This window comes from Oncorhynchus kisutch, linkage group LG12 (genome assembly GCF_002021735.2).
Source record: "Oncorhynchus kisutch isolate 150728-3 linkage group LG12, Okis_V2, whole genome shotgun sequence".
In the NCBI taxonomy this organism is placed as follows: Eukaryota; Metazoa; Chordata; class Actinopteri; order Salmoniformes; family Salmonidae; genus Oncorhynchus; species Oncorhynchus kisutch.
In genome coordinates this window covers 58,329,086-58,352,258 of record NC_034185.2, presented here as the reverse complement: position 1 = coordinate 58,352,258, position 23,173 = coordinate 58,329,086, and the positions used below count along the sequence as shown (strand labels likewise).

Genomic DNA, 23,173 nt, shown 5'->3' with positions numbered 1-23,173 from the left:
CATGGCGCTTGCAACGCCAGGGTTGTGGGTTCGATTCCCACGGGGGACCAGTATGAAAATGTATGCGCTCACAACTGTAAGTCGCTCTGGATGAGAGCGTCTGCTAACATGTTAAAATGAAGCCCTGTCTAGGCTGTGTGTCGGATAATAATAGAATTGTGACAAGATGATACTTCTAATACAAATGTGGTGCTATGGTTATGACAGGGTCCATGTGAAACGGACCAATTTCTGAGGACACAATCAAAACCATTTTTCAACCCAGTCTTCAAAAGCTTAATAATAACTGCTTTCAATGGCTTCACTTCAAGGAGGGCTTGGTGTCTAGACTAGCCATTTTAAAATGAATAATTATAACTTCGCAAGTGACTAATCAAGCACTTTCCATTTGTATAGGTTTGCAGTGTGTGTGTGTGGCTTGCTTTGTATACTCAATAACTCGTGTCTTCATGCAGACACTATACTAAACACAGACGTCTCAGAGAAGCAAGAGTGTCCGGGTCCACTATCATTACCCATAGAGGCCGTCTGGAGCCTGTATTAAAAACATGGAACAGAGTGAAAAGTCATTTTAATGTCATAGATATCAGCTGGAATGCGGTTTAAACCAATTAGCATTCAGGATTTGCCCCACTCGTTGTATAATAAACAAAAAAAGAACTGTACGTTTGCAAAGGTCACGCACGCCTATCTAAAGCACATTTAATATACTTCATGGTCAAATTTAAGCCTCACACTGAAGAAGGCTGCAAAGCCGAAACATCTGTGTACGCTATTCCCGATGCAGTGAAAAGAATTCAAGCAATCTAAAAAGGAAGTCAGCTTTATGAGACATCTTTTAGAGTGTGGACCCATTGCACCTTTTGTTTGTCAACTTCAGCCTCACCAAGAGGAGCAAAGTCATTCTGGAGAGCGTGGTCTCAAAAGGTCACCTTTGACTCTGAAATTAAAGCTAGGCTTTTAAAGAGCAGGAGCACGTAGTTTCCTCGTACACCCCTTGGAGAGAGAGAGGATTTAAGGCACACACACACACTGTTGAAGGCTGTTGGTGCAAGTCATTGGTATCGACAGGAGAAACCGTTTGCATTCCGCATGGCTTCCCTCTCAAGGTCTGGAAAGTCGCCGGGATTAGATTCTGAGTAATCATTCGATTCGGAGGAAGGCTTCCCACTAAGATTTGACCCGATTGGAATGAGCAGCGTCACTGATTACACAATTACAGATAGATACATAGAGAGAGAGAGAGACACAGATACAGACAGAGAGTGACAGAGAGCGACAGAGAGAGAGAGAGCGACAGAGAGAGAGAGCACGACAGAGAGAGAGAGAGAGCACGACAGAGAGAGAGAGAGAGAGAGCACGACAGAGAGAACGACAGAGAGAGAGAGAGAGAGAGAGAGAGAGGAGAGGCACGACAGAGAGAGAGAGAGAGAGAGAGCACGACAGAGAGAGAGAGAGAGCACGACAGAGAGAGAGCATGACAGAGAGACAGAGAGAGAGCACGACAGAGAGACAGAGAGAGAGTGACAGAGAGAGCGACAGAGCGACAGAGAGAGAGTGTCAGAGAGAGAGCGACAGAGAGAGAGCGCGACAGAGAGAGAGAGAGAGCACGACAGAGAGAGAGACAGAGACAGACAGAGAGAGAGAGACAGAGACAGACAGAGAGAGAGAGAGACAGAGACAGACAGAGAGAGAGAGAGACAGAGACAGACAGAGAGAGAGAGACAGAGACAGACAGAGACAGACAGAGACAGAGAGAGAGCGACAGAGACAGAGCGACAGAGAGAGCGACAGAGAGAGAGCGACAGAGCGAGAGAGAGCGACAGAGAGAGAGCGACAGAGAGAGAGAGCGACAGAGAGAGAGAGCGACAGAGAGAGAGCGACAGAGAGAGAGCGACAGAGAGAGCGACAGAGAGAGAGAGCACGACAGAGAGAGAGAGCGACAGAGAGAGAGAGCACGACAGAGAGAGAGAGCGACAGAGAGAGAGAGCACGACAGAGAGAGAACGACAGAGAGAGAGAGAGAGAGCACGACAGAGAGAGAGAGAGACAGAGACAGACAGAGAGACAGAGACAGACAGAGAGAGACAGAGACAGACAGAGAGCGACAGAGCGACAGAGAGAGCGACAGAGCGACAGAGAGAGAGCGACAGAGCGACAGAGAGAGAGAGCGACAGAGAGAGAGGCGTCAGAGAGAGAGAGAGCGACAGAGAGAGAGAGAGAGAGCGACAGAGAGAGAGAGAGCGACAGAGAGCGAGAGAGCGACAGAGAGCGAGAGAGCGACAGAGAGCGAGAGAGCGACAGAGAGAGAGACAGAGAGAGAGAGAGAGCCGACAGAGAGAGAGAGAGCGACAGAGAGAGAGAGAGCGACAGAGAGAGAGAGAGCGACAGAGAGAGAGAGCGACAGAGAGAGAGAGCGACAGAGAGAGAGAGAGAGAGCGCGACAGAGAAAAAAAGTTAAGAGAAACAGAAAGCAAAGAAAAAATGAATGTATCATTTCATAGTATTGTTTTTGGACAAAATATGACTGTGTCTACGGTGACACCATACGTAAGGGACAATGCCTGCACAATGCCTGCAGTGCTGCAAAAAGGCACCCAGGTGCAGACAAACCACAAGTTCAAACACTTCAAAAACACTTGTTTGTACAGCTGTCCCGACACTGAGCGTACAAAACATTAGGAACACCTAATATTGAGTTGCATCCCATTTTGCTCTCAGAACAGACTCAATTCGTCGGGTTATGGACTCTACAAGGTGTCCAAAGTGTTCCACATGGATGCTGGCCCATGTTGACTCCAATGCTTCCCACAGCTGTGTCAAGTTGGCTGGTCCTTTGGGTGGTGGACCATTCTTGATACACGCAGGAAACTGTTGAGTGTGAAAAACGCCTACTACCATCCCCCGTTCAAAGGCACTTAAATCTTGTCTTGCCCATTCACACTCTGAACGGCACACATACACAATACATATCTCATTTGTCTCAAGGCTTAAAAATCCTTCTTTAACCTGTTGTCTCCTCCCCTTCATCTACACTGATTGATGTGGATTAGCAAGTGACATCAATAATGGATCATAGATTTCACCTGGATTCACCTGGAAAGAGTGTTCTTAATGTTTTGTCCACTCAGTGTATATTTAAGCAATAAGGCCTGAAGAGGTGTGGTATATGGCCAATATACCACGGCTAAGGGCTGTGGATACAGCCCTTAGTCGTGGTATATTGGCCATATACAACAAACCCCCGAGGTGCCTTATTGCTATTATAAACTGGTTACCAACGTAATTAGAGCAGTAAAAATCATACCCGTAGTCTACAGTTCGAACCACCCAGTTTATAATATTGGCTAACCAACAAGTACACATTATGCACACACAAACAAAACAAACAAGCCAAAATTCCAGGGGGCATTAATTCAACTTTATGACTCATGTAATCATAGAAACATTTGCCCTCTCTTTCTCTCCGCCGCCACGAGGCTGCCCTCACCGTCTATACTCTGCCAGCTAAGACCTTTTCAAACCACTGTCATCTAAATGCTAAGACCTTATTCATGCCAAAACGTCAGACACATTTTAGATAGTTAAACTGACTTAGAGGGACAGAACGCTGAGTTGAACTTAACTCATCAGAACTGCACTGCAGCAATTTGCTTTCCTCTCCCCGAGTATGCGTGTGTGTGTGTGGCTCATAACTAACTCTGCACTGTGTCAATATGACCTTGGAGTTAAAGGGTATTTTCACCATTTAATTTTTTTTTTTTATCTCCAGCACAATACCCGTGTCTACATGTGAAAACGGTGCATTTTTGTAGGAAAAAATATAAAAGTGAAAAAGTTCTACCTGGTGACATCCCCCCCAAAAATAAAAACAGTGATTTCCAAAGAGATTCACAGTGATGCCCACTGGAACGTTGCGGTTTTTCTTTATTACTTCTAATCGCACCTTGTGATGTCACAGAGAAGCATTTTAAGGAGTTTTCTTCTTTTTAACCACAGATCATAGAAAGCAGCACTTTCACATACACTGGTATGGTGCTGGAGATAATGAAGATGAGGTTGAAAAGTGGCGGAGTTGCCCTTTAAGCCATTGGGAGTTGCATGTCAAAGCTGTTACACCATCCGTACACATGACTGACCAAACATGAACAACAACAGACCTAGTTAGTCATTGTTTGTTTGAAACCTTTTAAAACAGTAGCTTGTCTTCGTGTCAATCTTTGTTTCCCACAAAGTTAGCAGCATCAGACCTGGTCGAAGCCATATAATAGAATTACTAGACCTGCCATCCCCATTCATCAGTACGCGTGGTCTGACGGAGCTTTTACCATTCTACTGATGATATTTCTATGGTTAAAGCATATGCAGAAGTCTAGATCAAACGCGTCAAATGCAGAACATGGCTCCGATGCCTTTTACCTCTGCACTTCCTCTGTGTCCATGTGGAGATCAGGAGTAGAGAGGGGCAATCTGCCAAACAAAACAACGATAGAAACACCATTATGCACTTTGTCAATGTGGTCGAGATGATACAACAACCAGGTGCGAGATCAAAGGAGGCTGTGGAACAGAATGGAGGGAACAGCAGAGCTAAGAGGAAGGTGGTTGTGGTGGTGGAGCAGCTCGGTTGAGCTGCATGTCATGAAGCCTACAGCTCTGATATCAGGCACTGTTGAGCTGGATGTCATGAAGCCTACAGCTCTGATATCAGGCACTGTTGGGCTGGATGTCATGAAGCCTACAGCTCTGATATCAGGCACTGTTGAGCTGGATGTCATGAAGCCTACAGCTCTGATATCAGGCACTGTTGAGCTGGATGGGGGCTCAATGGCAACACTTTCTCTCCCTGATACCTTCAACAGTTTTGGGGTGGATCAGGGACTGAGGCTCCATGACAGAACCCTGTCTCTAATAAACAACTTTGTTCTTTATGGGCTTCAGTCAGAAACAGATTAAAGTGGATAAAGGCAGGATATTATACATGACCACCCCCCTTTCCTTCCTGGGTGCGGGGATGTATCGGGACAGCAGCGCAGCGGAGATTGCCGGTCTCCCGTCGTCTTCTCTACAGAGTGCTGGAATGATGGAGGGCCACAATCTCTTCCAAAGCGGAGAAGAAAGAGACCAATGGCAGGCATGGAGACATCCTCATTTCATGTTGTCCTCATTATAACCCACTCATCAAATAGACAAGGACTTGGCCCCGGTGGGTCCCCCTACATTGTAACCCCCTTTTGTCCCCTGTCTACCAAGATTTATACCATGGCATTGTTGAATACTTGTTTCTAATTGGCTTGAAGGGCATTCCAGAACGTGCATAATTTCTCTATAGCGCACAGTATATTTGTATGTTAGAATTAATACATTTTTTAATTCAAGTCAAATTGAAAACATTATTGGCATTGTTGAATTCAAATTCATAATACCAAGCTTGGACTGATGGTTTGGAAAGCTAAACTAACTAAGTCTGTTTGTTTGGTAACCAAGGCAACTACTGTCGCAAACTAGTAAACTTGCTAGCTACATACTTTTTAGTTCACTATATAAAATTCTCAATTTTCTTATTTCTTCACTCTATATGAGACATATTACCTTACTCAATATGCGTGTTGAGTTTCTGGGCACTACTGGAACGTTCCGGATTATCCAGAATGCTCTTTATAGACAACTTTTGAAAAGCCCAGATTATTTATGAACGGTAATTAAAGCAGTATTTCAGCCCGAGAGAGTGTGTGTGTGTGTGTGTGTGTGTGTGTGAGTGTGTGTGTGTCAGCCTGAAAGCGATTCATTTTATCTGGCATGAACATATTTGGTGCCTTGGTGGATCTCTGGTCTAGGTCATTATTTTCATATTCTATCCATGGGCCTCCTAGCCTTGAGGGAATCTTCTAGATTATACAGTGAAACAGCCCAGAAGTGCATTTTGGGTAATGATGGGAGAAATGTGGAGACCATATGTGCATTTCAAAACAAATTTAATGCTGTGTGTGTGTGTGTGTGTGTGTGTGTATATGCGCGTGCATGTATATATCTAAATGTGTGTGTGTGTGTGTGTGTGTGTGTGTGTGTCTCTCTGACTTCCAAACCCATTCCTGCAGCATTAAACATACTTTATTGGACAATTCCACACACAGGAAGTCACAGGCAGCTTCATAGTGAAAATAGTCCTCCCCATGTGCAAACGACAGATAAATGCCTTCCCAATAGCCACCCCTTCCACCACTCTGTCCTACAGTGCATCCCCTCTGTTATAAACACTACACACACTATCCATTAGGTGACAAATAGATTAAATTAACCAGAAAGGAATATATAAAGATATTTAATCTGGTATTGTACAATTGTAATCAAAAAGAGAGGGAGGGGGGACAGAGGGATGGAGGGATGGAGAGACAGAAAGAGAGCAGAGGGACTCCCACTTAGTATTTCCAAGGGTTGTCAGAATATATACACTACCGTTCAAAAGTTCACCGTTCACTTAGAAATGTCCTTGTTTTTGAAAGAAAAGCTCATTTTGTGTCCATTTAAAATAATTGAAAGAAGAATACATGAAATTGATCAGAAATACAGTGTAGACATTGTTAATGTTGTAAATGACTATTGTAGCTGGAAACGGCAGAGTTATCTACTGTACATAGGCGTACAGAGGCCCAATATCAGCATTGATCACTCCGGTGTTCCAATGGCATGTTGTGTTAACTAATCCAAGTTTATCATTTTAAAAGGCTAATTGATCATTAGAAAACCATTTTGCAATTATGTTAGCACAGCTGAAAACAGTTGTTCTGATTAAAGAAGCAATAAAACTGGCCTTCTTTTAGACTAGTTGAGTATCTGGAGCATCAGCATTTGTGGGTTCGATTAACAAGGCTAATCTGTAAACAAGACTTCCTAAATCGTATCAGCATATTGATTGTGCTACCAGGGCTGGTAAAACCCTGGATAATTGTTATTCTAACTTCCGCGACACATATAAGGCCCTCCCCCGCCCTCCTTTTGGACTCAATTTTGTTGCTCCCAGTCTATAGACAGAGACTAAAACAGGAAGCTCCCGCGCTCAGGTCTGTTCAACGCTGGTCTGACCAATCTGATTCCACGCTTCAAGATTGCTTCAATCACGTGGACTGGGATATGTTCCGCACTGCGTCAAACAACAACATTGACGAATACGCTGATTCGGTGAGCGAGTTTATTAGCAAGTGCATCGGCGATGTCGTACCCACAGCAACTATTAAAACATTCCCAAACCAGAAACCGTGGATTGATGGAAGCATTCGCACGAAATTGAAAGAGCGAACCACTGCTTTTAACCAGGGCAAGGTGACCGGAAACATGACCGAATACAAACAGTGTAGCTATTCCCTCCGCAAGGCAATCAAACAAGCTAAGCATCAGTATAGAGACAAAGTAGAGTCGCAATTCAACGGCTCAGACACAAGAGGTATGTGGCAGGGTCTACAGTCAATCACTGATTACAAAAAGAAAACCAGCCCCGTCGCGGACCAGGATGTCTTGCTCCCAGACAGACTAAACAACTTCTTTGCTCGCTTTGAGGACAATACAGTGCCACTGACACGTCCCGCTACCAAAACCTGTGAACTCTCCTTCACTGTAGCCGACGTGAGTAAAACATTTAAACGTGTTAACCCTCGCAAGGCTGCAGGCCCAGACGGCATCCAAAGCCGCGTCCTCAGAGCATGCGCAGACCAGCTGGCTGGTGTGTTTACGGACATATTCAATCAATCATTATCCCAGTCTGCTGTTCCCACATGCTTCAAGAGAGCCACCGTTGTTCCTGTTCCCAAGAAAGCTAAGGTAACTGAGCTAAACGACTACCGCCCCGTAGCACTCACTTCCGTCATCATGGAGTGCTTTGAGAGACTAGTCAAGGACCATATCACCTCCACCCTACCTGACAACCTAGACCCACTCCAATTTGCTTACCGCCCCAATAGGTTTACAGACGACGCAATCGCAACCACACTGCCATAACCCATCTGGACAATAAGAATACCTATGTGATAATGCTGTTCATCGACTACAGCTCAGCATTTAACAACATAGTACCCTCCAAACTCACCATCAAGCTCGAGACCCTGGGTCTCGACCTCGCCCTCTGCAACTGGGTACGGGACTTCCTGACGGGCCGCCCCCAGGTGGTGAGGGTAGGCAACAACATCTCCACCCCGCTGATCCTCAACACTGGGGCCCCACAAGGGTGTCCTGAGCCCTCTTGTACTCCCTGTTCACCCACAACTGCGTGGCCATGCACGCCTCCAACTCAATCATCAAGTTTGCAGACGACACTACAGTGGTAGGCTTGATTACCAACAACGACGAGATGGCCTACAGGGAGGAGGTGGGGGCCCTCGGAGTGTGGTGTCAGGAAAATAACCTCACACTCAACGTCAACTATCCACATCGACGGGACAGTAGTGGAGAGGGTAGTTAAGTTAAGTTCCTCGGCGTACACATCGCGGACAAACTGAATTGGTCCACCCACACAGACAGAGTGGTGAAGAAGGCGCAGCAGTGCCTCTTCAACCTCAGGAGGCTGAAGAAATGTGGCTTGTCACCAAAAGCACTCACAAACTTTTACAGATGCACAATCGAGAGCATCCGGTCGGGCTGTATCACCGCCTGTTATGGCAACTGCTCCGCCCACAACCGTAAGGCTCTCCAGAGGGTAGTGAGGTGTGCACAACGCATCACCGGGGGCAAACTACCTGCCCTCCAGGACACCTACACCACCCAATGTCACAGGAAGGCCATAAAGATCATCAAGGACAGCAACCACCCGAGCCACTGCCTGTTCACCCCGCTATCGTCCAGAAGGCGAGGTCAGTACAGGTGTATCAAAGCTGGGACAGAGAGACTGAAAAACAGCTTCTATCTCAAGGACATCAGACTGTTAAACAGCAACCACTAACATTGAGTGGCTGCTGCCAACATACGGACTCAACTCCAGCCACTTTAATAATGGAACATTTTATGTAAAAATGTATCACTAGCCACTTTAAACAATGCCACTTAATATAATGTTTACATACCCTACATTACTCATCTCATATGTATATACTCTACTCTATACCATCTACTGCATCTTGTCATCTTTATGTAATACATGTATCACTAGCCACTTTAAACAATGCCACTTTTATATGTTTACATACCCTACATTACTCATATGTATATGCTGTACTCCATATCATCTACTGCATCTTGCCTATGTCGTTCTGTAGCATCACTCATTCATATATTTTTATGTACATATTCTTCATCCCTTTACACTTGTGTGTATAAGGTAGTTGTTGTGAAATTGTTAGATTACTCGTTGGTTATTACTGCATTGTCGGAACTAGAAGCACAAGCATTTCGCTACACTCGCATTAACATCTGCTAACCATGTGTATGTGACAAATAAAATTTGATTTAAACAAGAATAGAGTGACGAGTTTCAGAAGAAAGTTCTTTGTTTCTGGCCATTTTGAGCCTGTAATCAAACCCACATTCTTTTCAAATAATATTTCTAAGAGACCCCTATCTTTTGAATGGTAGTGGTATACTATGTATATATAAACTCAGCAAAAAAAGAAACATCCCTTTTTCAGGACCCTGTCTTTCAAAGATAATTGGTTAAAATCTAAATAACTCCACAGATCTTCATTGTAAAGGGTTTCAACACTGTTTCCCATGCTTGTTCAATGAACCATAAACAATTAATGAACATGCACTTGTGGAAAGGTCGTTAAGACACTAACAGCTTACAGACAGTAGGCAATTAAGGTCACAGTTCTGAAATCTTAGGACACTAATGAGGCCTTTCTACTGACTGAAAAACACCAAAAGAAAGATAACTAGTGTCCCTGCTCATCTGCGTGAACATGCCTTAGGCATGCTGCAAGGAGGCATGAGGACTGCAAATGTGGCCAGGGCAATACATTGCTATGTCCGTACTGTGAGACACCTAATCTACCTCTACAGGGAGACAGGATGGACAGCCGATCGTCCTCACAGTGACAGACCACGTGTAACAACACCTGCACAGGATCGGTACATCCGAACATCACACCTGCGGGACAGGTACAGGATGGCAACAACAACTGCCCGAGTTACACTAGGAACACACAATCCCTCCATCAGTGCTCAGACTGTCTGCAATAGGCTGAGAGAGGCTGGACTGAGGGCTTGTAGGTCTGTTGTAAGGCAGATCCTCACCAGACATCACCGGCAACAACGTTGGCTTTTATGCCTGGAGCTGTATTTCAGCAGATCAGTTCATCTTCAGCCTTCTACCCTGCTCAGATAAACCAGCTTCCAGTCAGAGGGTGGATAGTAAGGCATGGGCATCTGGGGATAAGCTTGGTCAATGTGACAGATGACGGTGAATAGTGCAGGGACAGTGAACTGGTGAGATGATAGTGAATGGTGCTGGGTCAGTGAACTGATGAGATGATAGTGAATGGTGCTGGGACAGTGAACTGATGAGATGATAGTGAATGGTGCTGGGACAGTGAACTGATGAGATGATAGTGAATGGTCCTGGGTAAGTGAACTGGTGAGATGATAGCGAATGATGCTGGGTCAGTGAACTGGTGAGATGATAGTGAATGGTGCTGGGTCAGTGAACTGGTGAGATGATAGTGAATGGTGCTGGGACAGTGAACTGGTGAGATGATAGTGGTGTTATTAATGGTGGAATAGACTGGTGGGTGTTATCCAATAGGATTGTATGAATAAGACAGGCAGTCAAGACATGGAGGGAGGCATTGGCCTGTGATAATGTAGCCTCACTCTAGAGCTTCATCTCTGAACACACACTATCATTTCCCATCACCATCAAATCTAAAAACGCTAAACTGGGTCACAGGGTGCCATCCCCTCTTCTTTTAGAGAGAATAGAGAGAGAGAGAGAGAGAGTAGAGAGAGAGAATAGAGAGAAAGAATAGCGAGAGAGAAAAGAGAGAATAGAGAGAATAGAGAAAAGAGAGAATAGAGAGAAAGAATAGCGAGAGAGAGAATAGAGAGAAAAGAGAGAATAGAGAATAGAGAGAGAGAGAGAGAGAGAGAGAGAGAGAGAGAGAGAGAGAGAGAGAGAGAGAGAGAGAGAGAGAGAGAGAGAGAGAGAGAGAGAGAGAATAGAGAAAGATAATAGAGAGAGAGAGAGAATAGAGAGAGAGAGGGTGAGAGTGACAGCCATGTTAAACATGTCAGAGACTTCCTGTAATGTAGCTGCAGGTAAGGTGTAAAGACACGAGGCCAGTTTCCCGGACACCGATTAAACCTAGTCCTTGACTGTAAAGCATGTTAAGTGTTTTGTCTGCACAGAGTTTACAGTGTTGCATTGAGAGTTACATTAGTAAACAGTGCTTTTTGTACAGTACTAGTGTCCTGACAGCTAATGGACAAACCGAATGGTCTGGCAGGATTTGAGGTAGCTTCCTGTTGTCTATTTGGAATGTGAATTCAAACCTTTCAAACATTTGTTTTGGTTGTTGGAGACAGAGAATAGCACGTTATTAGCATATTAGCGCTTTCAGTTTTAAAATTATGCAAAACACACTGCTGTGAATTGTTAGTGTGTGTGTGTGTTTTGACAGGGTGAACACCAGGCTTCCTCTCTGAAACGGTGATAACTTCTCCCCTGTGTACACAACCAGGGATACATTATTGAAAGGGCCTGGCTTGCAACATCTTTGTTGCTGTTTACATCCTGTTTACGTTGCTATTTGAGTCCCCATCTCAACTTGACTAGCCTACATCAGGTCTTTACAGGAAGCTGACCTTAACCAGGTTGAAAATGGTCCTTGCTTTCGAAACAACAATATCTATGACCAAAGTTCTACAAACTATGAACGCAGGAAGTGCATTACAAATCGCCTCTTTAGAAACAACTTAAAAAGAGAAGATCCAACCAAACACTGCTATGGACAGCATACATAAACTATAGCAGTCAACTGAACATATGAGCTTAGCCAGGAGAAGTCTGATATCGAACTTCATCTAATCTAAACGGCCGTTTAGACCAAAGCACGGTTCCTGGAAACCCCTGAAGAGTAATGACGGTGGTTGAACTATCACCATCATACACAGCATCCTGACCCTATGGTAACATACAGACAGGAAGTGATTAAGTACAATGCTACAACGTGTTATGGGTCAAAGGTCATACGACTTCCGCTTTCCAGCCTGGCACTAACAACCGATTAAGTGGTCTGGGATGGGGGAAGAAATCACCATACATCAAAATGCCATAAGTGCTTCAGTGTGTGTGTGTGTGTGTGTGTGTGTGTGTGTGTGTGTGTGTGTGTGTGTGTGTCACAGGAGTTGTCAATGGCGACAGAAGGAGCAGTGTTGTTAAGGTACAACACAAATCATTTGTAAGGGGAGCTTGTCAAAAAGGCTGTTGTTGTTGTGTGGAGACGAGGACAAGAGGGAGGTGTGGCTGAGGTGTCCAAGAGCAAGGCTTTAGGTGAGAAAAGAATGGGGACACAGATGCACTGCCAGTCAAACACTCTCAAAGTCACATCGTCAAACTAACTGTGGGCTAGAAAGTTTGGATCGAATAAAAACCCTACCGAGCTCAAGTTAGTCGTCACAAAAGACGAGAATGTCAACGAGAATGTATTTTATGACGACTTTTGACCTCCATTTGGTCCACAAGTACTTCCGGGATCGTGTGACTCCGTTAATCATTGAATCAGTTTGACTTTCTTTTCAAGCCATCTACTCCTTTCTACTCCTTTAGGAAAACAGAATTCATCAAGGTTTCGATTCACTGCTATGCTTTTAAAGAATGGGTGAAATATGGCTTCTATAGAACAGAAGTGTATGGCTTTCTCATGTTCACCACAGCTAGAACAAAGCAAATCCATTCAGTCCAGAACTAAGGAGTTTTTGCTGTGTTCGCCCTGGCTAGGACACTAAATCAACCAACCCATCGCTTTAAAGGGATAAATCCAAAGTGAGAGAGTGTCCCCACTGTATTTACCGTGGTCAAAACCCACAGTTCATCCAGCCCATCCCTTTAAATCATTGTTGTTCTTGTGCAGTCAGCATGCTGTATTGTGAGTTGCTCTCACCATCACGTCAGTGGTTTGTAGAGACAGGGAGGAGACGGGGAGGAGACGGGGAGGAGACGGGGAGGAGACAGGGAGGAGACAGGTCCTCACAAGGCACTCTGTTAATGACCTTCACAGTCAGTGGACCTGACACTGTCAAAAAACTCCAGAAAAGTGACCCAAATCCAACCTGGATGCGCTCCCAGTTCTGACTGGGGGCCAAACAAACGACTTGTGACAAACATTCCAACAAGCCTGACATTAAAGTCCTTCCATTTGCTGAGGCTGAGAGAGAGAGAGAAAGAGAGAAAGAGAGGTAGAGAGCGAGAGATGAAATGAAGAAGTAATGAGTGTGAAATAAGAGGCCTTAGGATTTGAGAGCCTGAAGTTCAAATTCAATAGCGTAGACTTCTCCTGTCTCTAAAAACATGTCCCTTAGGTGGTGAACTTCATAGAAGTGGAAGGGAAAAACAAACTCCCCCAGTCAAACATCAAATACCAATTTCACATATATATTTGCTTAAGGACCCCGTGTAAATCCAGACCTTATTAAGACGAGAACTCCGTCAATGGCGAGCTGGTTTCAAACAGCTCTGAGGGGAGAACAACTGTTCTGTCTTCTGAAAGAACATTTGTCCAGTTTCTCTCAGTAGAGAAAGGTAGTTAGCGAACTGAGCTACTGCTTGACAATAACCCTCCATACAGCAAACTGTAGACTCCTCTTAACACGCTGTAGAATACATATGCCTGCTGTTCTCTGTTCTCATAGTCGAAACCAGCGCTGTTGTCTTTGAGCGGCTTGGAGAAAACCTGAATCACTGGCTTGAACCCAACAACAGAGGATGGATCACAAAGACTCATGGCTGCTTTCGCCTTTGAAAATCCCTTCTCAGTGGATGAGCTACCAAACCAAACAGCATATTGGAGAGAGAGTGCGTAAGAGAGAGCTTGAGACCGAGAGAGAGAGAAAGATAGAGAGAGAGATATATGCAAATGAGAGTATGCTTGCGCAAGAGTAAATTTCCATAGGGAGACATGAGGAAACAAGAATCTGGGCCATCCTATCAGACAACAACATAACACCACCTGACTGGTATAACAAGGCATTAGGTCTCCAGAGGACTACAGTAGCAGCCTTGTATTCCACTGTACAGAATAGACTTTCAGCTGTGGGCCATTCTGCCTTGACCATCAACATTACCACCACATCCTCAAGGGCGTATCTGTTGACCAAATAAAATGACTTCCTCCTAAAGTTGACCATTGCGAGATCAAACCGGGGATGAAGAAAGCAACACGGATATTTCTAAACTCTTTCAAAAGCTAAAGAGTTGTAATTTGAGAGAGTTTTAAACTTGAGAGGTAAAATCGCCACAAAGAACATCCCAAAACCTCCAACCCATACACCAATAGGCCTCCACCACCACAACAGACTCAAATTCAATTTACAGGGTAGTGTAGATGAGCCCCCAGTTGTTGCCCAGTCTCTCTTTCGGTTGGGGATTAAAGGAACTTTCTTGGTTGTGTGTGTTCTTTCATCCCTCGTTCAGTGCAATTGGAAAATGACACTCCGCAGGGCATGTGTGTGTGTGTGTGTGTGTGTGTGTGCTCGCAACTCAGTGGGCCAAACACTAAGACAACACAGTCAATGTTCTCCCTCCACTTTACGGGAACACATTGCCACAGAGTACCCTTTTAGCTTGTAAAAAGCACCACTATGACCTCCCTCCTTTCATCAGAATCAGCATTATCAAACGAATCAATCATTGGGCCTTGGCTGGTGTTTGTTTGCAGTACAGTGGACGCGCTCAGACACAAGCTCACACACAAGCTCACACACACACACACACCAGCCAGGTCACTCAAGATCCACTTCGAAATTAGACATCACTCCAGGTACCCAGGATGTCGGGCACTACGGGCAACAGTGAGCACTATTACCATCAAGTCTGCTTGGGCGTTGTGAACAGTGGTTGTGGCTGATGGGCTATCCCAAACCTTAACAATTCAGAATTAATGGCTAAACTTAACCATGGAGTTGTTTTTGTTTTAACCCTATCCCAAATCTGAACTATTAACCTCTTAACTTAAATTAATGAATTAATGCCTAAACTTAACCAGCCGCAAGGCCCTGCCGATAGCAGCGGAGCAACTCAGACACGTCAACATTTGACATTTGAAGCAACTTCGAAATATGACGTTGACAAACATTGTCAAATGTCGGAATCTGAAGTCAAATTGGCCAAACTGTGAGATCTTGTTGCACAGAAAGACAGACGTATAGAAAGACAGACACACAGACATGTACACACACACACACACACACGCCAGCTGCATAATCTCCCTCCCTCGTGGCGGCGAGTAGCGCTGTCAATCATACCAGTGACAATTATGGCCAGGGACCCGTGCTCACCTTCAGGAAATGAGAAAGAATAACAGAGCGAGGGAAAAGAACGACAGAAGAGAAAAAGAGAGAGTGAAAAAGGGCAGACAGAAGAGCCAAAGAGACTGAGAAATAAACCCATTTTCAGTGAAACACCCACAGTCTGTCTGATTATGCTGAAGTAGCAGCAGTAGCAGCAGCAGCAGCAGTAGCAGGAGCAGCAACAGTAGCTGCAGTAGCAGCCAAGCCAGGCTTATAATTGCATCTCAGTAGCTAGACTGTTGACTTTCTTTTCTCACCAGCTTTTTTTTTCATCCCCATGACACACATGCATGTTTGGTATGGGGGTGTTCTGTGCTCTAACAGGTGTCTTTATTCCCATGGGAACTACCTCTCTGACCTCCCATCATCCTCCAGGTGCTCTCTCTCGCTCTCTCTTTCTTTATCCTTTGTCTCTGACTATTTTCTCTCCGTCTGTCTCTCCGTCAGTCTCTCTTTCTTTATCCTTTGTCTCTGACTATTTTCTCTCTGTCTGTCTCTCCGTCAGTCTCTTTTAATCGCTCTCTCAATCTCTTTGCCCTACCACACCTCTACGCACACTTCCACATTCTTAATGCAAACTTCTTTTAGTTTCCCTCCGCCAGGCCAGAAATTCTAGATCCACCCCCACACACAGCCAGATAACTTGCCCTGCCCTCTGATACCATGTAATTGACCAGCTAACAAAACTGTGCATTGTCTAGCCCTGGGTTGTCTGGCAAATAGGGAAGACAACTACTTGCATCATTCCAATACCATGGTTGCTAAGGCCCTTGGATTATAACACTATACAGAAAAATACAGGCGTTTGAAGGTCCAACAACTGAAGAGTTAGTCTTACTTTAAAGCCTGTGGATAGAAAAAGAATAAAACCAGCCTCCAAACGTCAGGACAAGGAAACAGACAAGATCAGTTAAAAGGTAAGATCAAGAGATAAAAACAAGTTCTATTGAAGAGTTAGTCTTACTTTAAGTCCATGTGTAGAAAATACAGCTACCCACATCTATTAAAAAAATATTTGACTTTAACCTCCAACGGTTAGGAGGGAAAAAACAAGAGCGCAAAGAGATCAGCACTGGCCTTCAACCATCAATTACCGATCAAAGAAAACCATTAAGAGTGGTGCAAAGGCATTCAGGGTCTGAGAGTTGAGAAATAAATGAATAAAGAAAGAAAGAGAAAGGAGTTGAGAAAGAGGAGAGAGGTAGAGTTGAGAAAGAGGAGAGAGGTAGAGTTGAGAAAGAGGAGAGAGGTAGAGTTGAGAAAGAGGAGAGAGGTAGAGTTGAGAAAGAGGAGAGAGGTAGAGTTGAGAAAGCGGAGAGAGGTAGAGTTGAGAAAGAGGAGAGAGGTAGAGTTGAGAAAGAGGAGAGAGGTAGAGTTGAGAAAGAGGAGAGGTAGAGTTGAGAAAGAGGAGAGAGGTAGAGTTGAGAAAGAGGAGAGAGGTAGAGTTGAGAAAGAGGAGAGAGGTAGAGTTGAGAAAGAGGAGAGAGGTAGAGTTGAGAAAGAGGAGAGAGGTAGAATTGAGAAAGAGGAGAGAGGTAGAGTTGAGAAAGAGGAGAGAGGTAGAGTTGAGAAAGAGGAGAGAGGTAGAGTTGAGAAAGAGGAGAGAGGTAGAGTTGAGAAAGAGGAGAGAGGTAGAATTGAGAAAGAAGAGGTAGAGTTGAGAAAGAGGAGAGAGGTAGAGTTGAGAAAGCGGAGAGAGGTAGAATTGAGAAAGCGGAGAGAGGTAGAATTGAGAAAGCGGAGAGAGGTAGAATTGAGAAAGCGGAGAGAGGTAGAGTTGAGAAAGCGGAGAGAGGTAGAGTTGAGAAAGAGGTAGAATTGAGAAAGAGGAGAGAGGTAGAATTGAGAAGAGGAGAGAGGTAGAGTTGAGAAAGCGGAGAGAGGTAGAATTGAGAAAGCGGAGAGAGGTAGAATTGAGAAAGCGGAGAGAGGTAGAGTTGAGAAAGAGGTAGAGTTGAGAAAGAGGAGAGAGGTAGAATTGAGAAAGAGGAGAGAGGTAGAGTTGAGAAAGAGGTAGAGTTGAGAAAGAGGAGAGAGGTAGAGTTGAGAAAGAAGAGGTAGAGTTGAGAAAGAGGAGAGAGGTAGAGTTGAGAAAGAGGAGAGAGGTAGAGTTGAGAAAGAGGAGAGAGGTAGAGTTGAGAAAGCGGAGAGAGGTAGAATTGAGAAAGCGGAGAGAGGTAGAATTGAGAAAGCGGAGAGAGGTAGAATTGAGAAAGCGGAGAGAGGTAGAGTTGAGAAAGCGGAGAGAGGTAGAGTTGAGAAAGAGGTAGAATTGAGAAAGAGGAGAGAGTTAGAATTGAGAAAGAGGAGAGAGGTAGAGTTGAGAAAGCGGAGAGAGGTAGAATTGAGAAAGCGGAGAGAGGTAGAATTGAGAAAGCGGAGACAGGTAGAGTTGAGAAAGAGGTAGAGTTGAGAAAGAGGAGAGAGGTAGAATTGAGAAAGCGGAGAGAGGTAGAGTTGAGAAAGAGGTAGAGTTGAGAAAGAGGAGAGAGGTAGAGTTGAGAAAGAAGAGGTAGAGTTGAGAAAGAGGAGAGAGGTAGAGTTGAGAAAGAGGAGAGAGGTAGAGTTGAGAAAGCGGAGAGAGGTAGAGTTGAGAAAGAGGTAGAGTTGAGAAAGAGGAGAGAGGTAGAATTGAGAAAGCGGAGAGAGGTAGAATTGAGAAAGCGGAGAGAGGTAGAATTGAGAAAGCGGAGTTAGGTAGAATTGAGAAAGCGGAGAGAGGTAGAGTTGAGAAAGCGGAGAGAGGTAGAGTTGAGAAAGAGGTAGAGTTGAGAAAGAGGAGAGAGGTAGAATTGAGAAAGCGGAGAGAGGTAGAATTGAGAAAGCGGAGAGAGGTAGAATTGAGAAAGCGGAGAGAGGTAGAATTGAGAAAGCGGAGAGAGGTAGAGTTGAGAAAGAGGTAGAGTTGAGAAAGAGGTCGAGTTGAGAAAGAGGAGAGAGGTAGAGTTGAGAAAGAGGAGAGTTGAGAAAGAGGTAGAGTTGAGAAAGAGGAGAGAGGTAGAATTGAGAAAGAGGAGAGAGGTAGAATTGAGAAAGAGGTAGAGTTTAGAAAGAGGTGGAGTTGAGAAAGAGGTAGAGTTGAGAAAGAGGTAGAGTTGAGAAAGAGGTAGAGTTGAGAAAGAGGTAGAGTTGAGAAAGAGGAGAGAGGTAGAATTGAGAAAGCGGAGAGAGGTAGAATTGAGAAAGCGGAGAGAGGTAGAGTTGAGAAAGAGGTAGAGTTGAGAAAGAGGAGAGAGGTAGAATTGAGAAAGCGGAGAGAGGTAGAATTGAGAAAGCGGAGAGAGGTAGAGTTGAGAAAGAGGTAGAGTTGAGAAAGAGGTAGAGTTGAGAAAGAGGAGAGAGGTAGAGTTGAGAAAGAGGAGAGTTGAGAAAGAGGTAGAGTTGAGAAAGAGGAGAGAGGTAGAATTGAGAAAGAGGAGAGAGGTAGAGTTGAGAAAGCGGAGAGAGGTAGAATTGAGAAAGCGGAGAGAGGTAGAATTGAGAAAGCGGAGAGAGGTAGAATTGAGAAAGCGGAGAGAGGTAGAGTTGAGAAAGAGGTAGAGTTGAGAAAGCGGAGAGAGGTAGAATTGAGAAAGCGGAGAGAGGTAGAATTGAGAAAGCGGAGAGAGGTAGAATTGAGAAAGCGGAGAGAGGTAGAATTGAGAAAGCGGAGAGAGGTAGAATTGAGAAAGAGGAGAGAGGTAGAATTGAGAAAGAGGTAGAGTTGAGAAAGAGGTAGAGTTTAGAAAGAGGTAGAGTTGAGAAAGAGGTAGAGTTGAGAAAGAGGTAGAGTTGAGAAAGAGGTAGAGTTGAGAAAGAGGTAGAGTTGAGAAAGAGGAGAGAGGTAGAATTGAGAAAGCGGAGAGAGGTAGAGTTGAGAAAGAGGTAGAGTTGAGAAAGAGGTAGAGTTGAGAAAGAGGAGAGAGGTAGAGTTAAGAGGTAGAGTTGAGAAAGAGGAGAGCGGTAGAGTTGAGAAAGAGGAGAGAGGTAGAGTTGAGAAAGAGGAGAGTTGAGAAAGAGGAGGGAGAGAGGTAGAGTTGAGAAAGAGGAGAGAGCAATGTTCACTCACCTTAGATTGAGGGTCAGCTGATCGTCCTTTGACCTCAGCAGGTCGCTAACGGAGAACGTAGCGCTGCCCAGGAAACTGCTCTGTGGACAGAGAACAAAGACAGCAGTCAGGCGTTAGCATGCTAGTTTAGTAGCATACATCAAGTCAGTTAACAGCCAATCATTAGCATGATGATAGCATTCAGCAAGTAGCAAGTCATCTTACAGCTAATTAGCATTAGTATTGAAATCCGAATGGACATTTACTGATACTGCTGGTGAGTGCATTACGCTCCTGCCAAGAGGTCGACCTTTATGGCACAGGTGGTAGTGTGCTTGACCCTCAGAGTTGCGGGTTCAAGCCGCACTCTGACTGCCCTGCCTACATTGCTACAAAATCCAAAATGTATTCAAAGCACACCGGAGTAGGCTGCATTATATCAACAGCCTTTGCTGTGCCCTTTGGAAGCACAGAAACAGGTGAAATGCTGGAAAGACACAATAGAAAAAAACGATTGCGAACCCACCCAACAGCAAACTCAACCTCTGCCTTGCTGTAAAGCAAGCCTCTCCAATTCAAAAAGGGACAATCTGCATTTACTACATCCATTAAATCAATGATATATACCCATTGATCTGGAAGAATAGAACTTCTAAAAGCCTCATGAGCTTAGTTCAGCTGCTGTACACCATCAGAACCCAAAATATAAGCTTGTTTTACTCTATTCTCTCGTGGACAGACGACCAATATATCTCTGGTAGATCTATCATGACAGAACGGGGAGAGGGAGATACCGAGCAGCATCCGTTCCGGTGTTTGGGTTTTTCGTCACTTGTTATTTGGACACATTTTGCAGGTGTTATCTTTTAAATCTCCGAAGGGAAGGGGATATTTGGCCCACAGACTTGCCAGTAACTTGCAATGATCTCCTCGTTCTGGTTCCACTCTTCGTTCTAGCATCTCTTCATCTTAACACGTATGGACCCAGAACTGAGCAGCTGATCACTTACATGAGACTTTAGTTTGTAAAACAAAGCAAACGTAAACAAACACTATTTGAGAGTGGTTACATTTCTCCAGCCGCATCCCTCAGCTTTTACAGAAACAGGGGCGGGGAACGACTGTGTTATTATTTCAACATTGCCCCTTTAAAAAACACCATTGTTCTAAAACAAGACCAGGCCTAGACTTTCTACTCCATTTATACAGAGAACATCCACAGTCAAAGGGGTTTCAGACCAAGCAAGCTCATGGACGCACACACACACTGCTGAGGACACCCAGGTGCTGCAAGCTTGATGTGCATACACACTGACATGCACCTCATCCCTTTCTCTCTCACACCCGTCTGCCTGACACACACTTCCACACTGTTTGCCTTACAGACACTCACTCTCTTTGTTATATTAGAGCAGGTGGGCACCGAGCTCACCACGCCAAGAGATGCTCTACCGCACACACACACACACACACACACACACACACACACACACACACACACACACACACACACAGAGTTAAGACAAAAACAAAGGCCAACCCCCTCGATAATTCATCCACAATTAATTAACAACTCTATTCTTATGTAGATAATGAGGCTAACAGTGTGTGTGTGTGTGTGTGTCTTTTTCACTGTCTCAGATGTGGTATTGGGACTCTACTTGTCTGCCACTCACGGCAGACCTTTTCTGCTGAGCCTGTTTAGCGTTTAGTCTCAATTACAAACAGACTGGAACATGTCAGAGAAAAGTACAGAGAAAATACATCTAAGAGATCTGTTCATCTCATAGATCTACTAAGACATCTGTTCATCTCATAGTTCTACTAAGACATCTGTTCATCTCATAGTTCTACTAAGACATCTGTTCATCTCATAGTTCTACTAAGACATCTGTTCATCTCATAGTTCTACTAAGACATCTGTTCATCTCATAGTTCTACTAAGACATCTGTTCATCTCATAGTTCTACTAAGACATCTGTTCATCTCATAGTTCTACTAAGACACCTGTTCATCTCATAGTTCTACTAAGACATCTGTTCATCTCATAGTTCTACTAAGACATCTGTTCATCTCATAGTTCTACTAAGACACCTGTTCATCTCATAGTTCTACTAAGACACCTGTTCATCTCATAGTTCTACTAAGACATCTGTTCATCTCATAGTTCTAAGACACCTGTTCATCTCAGAGTTCTACTAAGACACCTGTTCATCTCATAGTTCTACTAAGACATCTGTTCATCTCATAGTTCTACTAAGACATCTGTTCATCTCAGAGTTCAATTAAGCAAAAGTTTTCAATATCTCCTACAGTGATTCACAATGCTAGCAAATAAAATCTACTTGTCATGTTGACTGCCTGTAATTATTTACCGATCTGGATTATTCTCTTAAATCTGCTTACATATCCATATATGCGTATTGAACTATTAAATAATAAACATTTTAGTCATTTACCAGACTCTCTTATCCAGATCCTTGATATTACCTTCTTAAAACAATGCCATATAGCTTAGTAGAGGGTTTTAAGACAATAGTGTCAAAATGTTAATGGACATTACACAGGGCACATACTGTATCAGTAACCCGTCATACGATTGGACCCTGTCGTCATGGAGGCAGGAGTTCCTCATCTGTCATCAGCACTGGTCCCCTGTCACACGGCAGGGTTTAAATGACAGGGTCCTATGTCCTATGATATCCCCAGGTGGATAAGCATGTGTGGACAGGAAGAGACAAATACAGAGAAAGAGTGAGAGGAGAGAATGCCCCCAGAGCTGCCATTCCTACTATAGCGTGCCACAGGACGATGGGACAAGCTCAGGACAGCCACGCTGACCCTGTATACGGTTCCTAGTTTAGATGTAATGAGATATCGAGTTGGGTTGACACCAACTTTTGTTCAAGTCTTGCATTTTGTTCTCCCTCCCTCCCTCATAATTTGAGTTTTTTTCTCTCTCTCTCTCTCTCCCCCTACCACCCTCTCTCTCTCTCTCTCTCCCCCTACACCCTCTCTCTCTCTCTCTCTCTCTCTCTCTCCCCTACCACCCTCTCTCTCTCTCTCTCTCTCTCTCTCTCTCTCTCTCTCCCCCTACCACCCTCTCTCTCTCTCTCTCTCCCCCTACCACCCTCTCTCTCTCTCTCCCCTACCACCCTCTCTCTCTCTCTCTCTCTCTCCCCCTACCACCCTCTCTCTCTCCCCCTACCACCCCCTCTCTCTCTCTCTCTCTCTCTCCCCCTACCACCCTCTCTCTCTCTCTCTCCCCCTACCACCCTCTCTCTCTCTCTCTCTCTCTCTCTCTCCCCCTACCACCCTCTCTCTCTCTCTCTCTCTCTCTCTCTCCCCTACCACCCTCTCTCTCTCTCTCTCTCTCCTCTCTCCCCCCTACACCCCCTCTCCGATCTTCTCTCCCCCTACCACCCGTCTCCTCTCTCTCTTCTCCTCTCGATCTCCCCTACCACCCTCTCTCCTCTCCTTCTCCACTGACCACCCTCTCTCTCTCTCCCCTTAGCCCACCTCTCCTCCTCTCATCCCCCTACCCCACCCTCCCCCTACCTCTCATCTTCTGCTCTCTCTCTCTCTCTCCTCTCTCTCTCTCTCTCTCTCTCTCTCTCTCTTCTCTCTCTCTCTCTCTCGTCTCTCTCTCTCTCTCTCTCTC

At 44.8% G+C, this 23,173-nt stretch overlaps 1 protein-coding gene across 11 annotated transcripts in view; it reads right to left on the bottom strand.

Annotated features, from left to right (window-relative positions):
• LOC109882601 (type II inositol 3,4-bisphosphate 4-phosphatase) overlaps positions 1-23,173 on the bottom strand; it is a 208,558-nt gene that overhangs the window by 110,338 nt on the left and 75,047 nt on the right. For all 11 annotated transcript variants that reach the window (XR_004212011.1, XR_004212012.1, XM_031837926.1 and 8 more), the window contains one exon: positions 19,534-19,613. Coding sequence is in view for 9 of the 11 variants with exons in the window: in XM_031837926.1 (XP_031693786.1) it covers positions 19,534-19,613 (80 nt within the window). In the remaining 2 variants the exon portion in view is untranslated. The remainder of the gene's footprint in view (positions 1-19,533; positions 19,614-23,173) is intronic.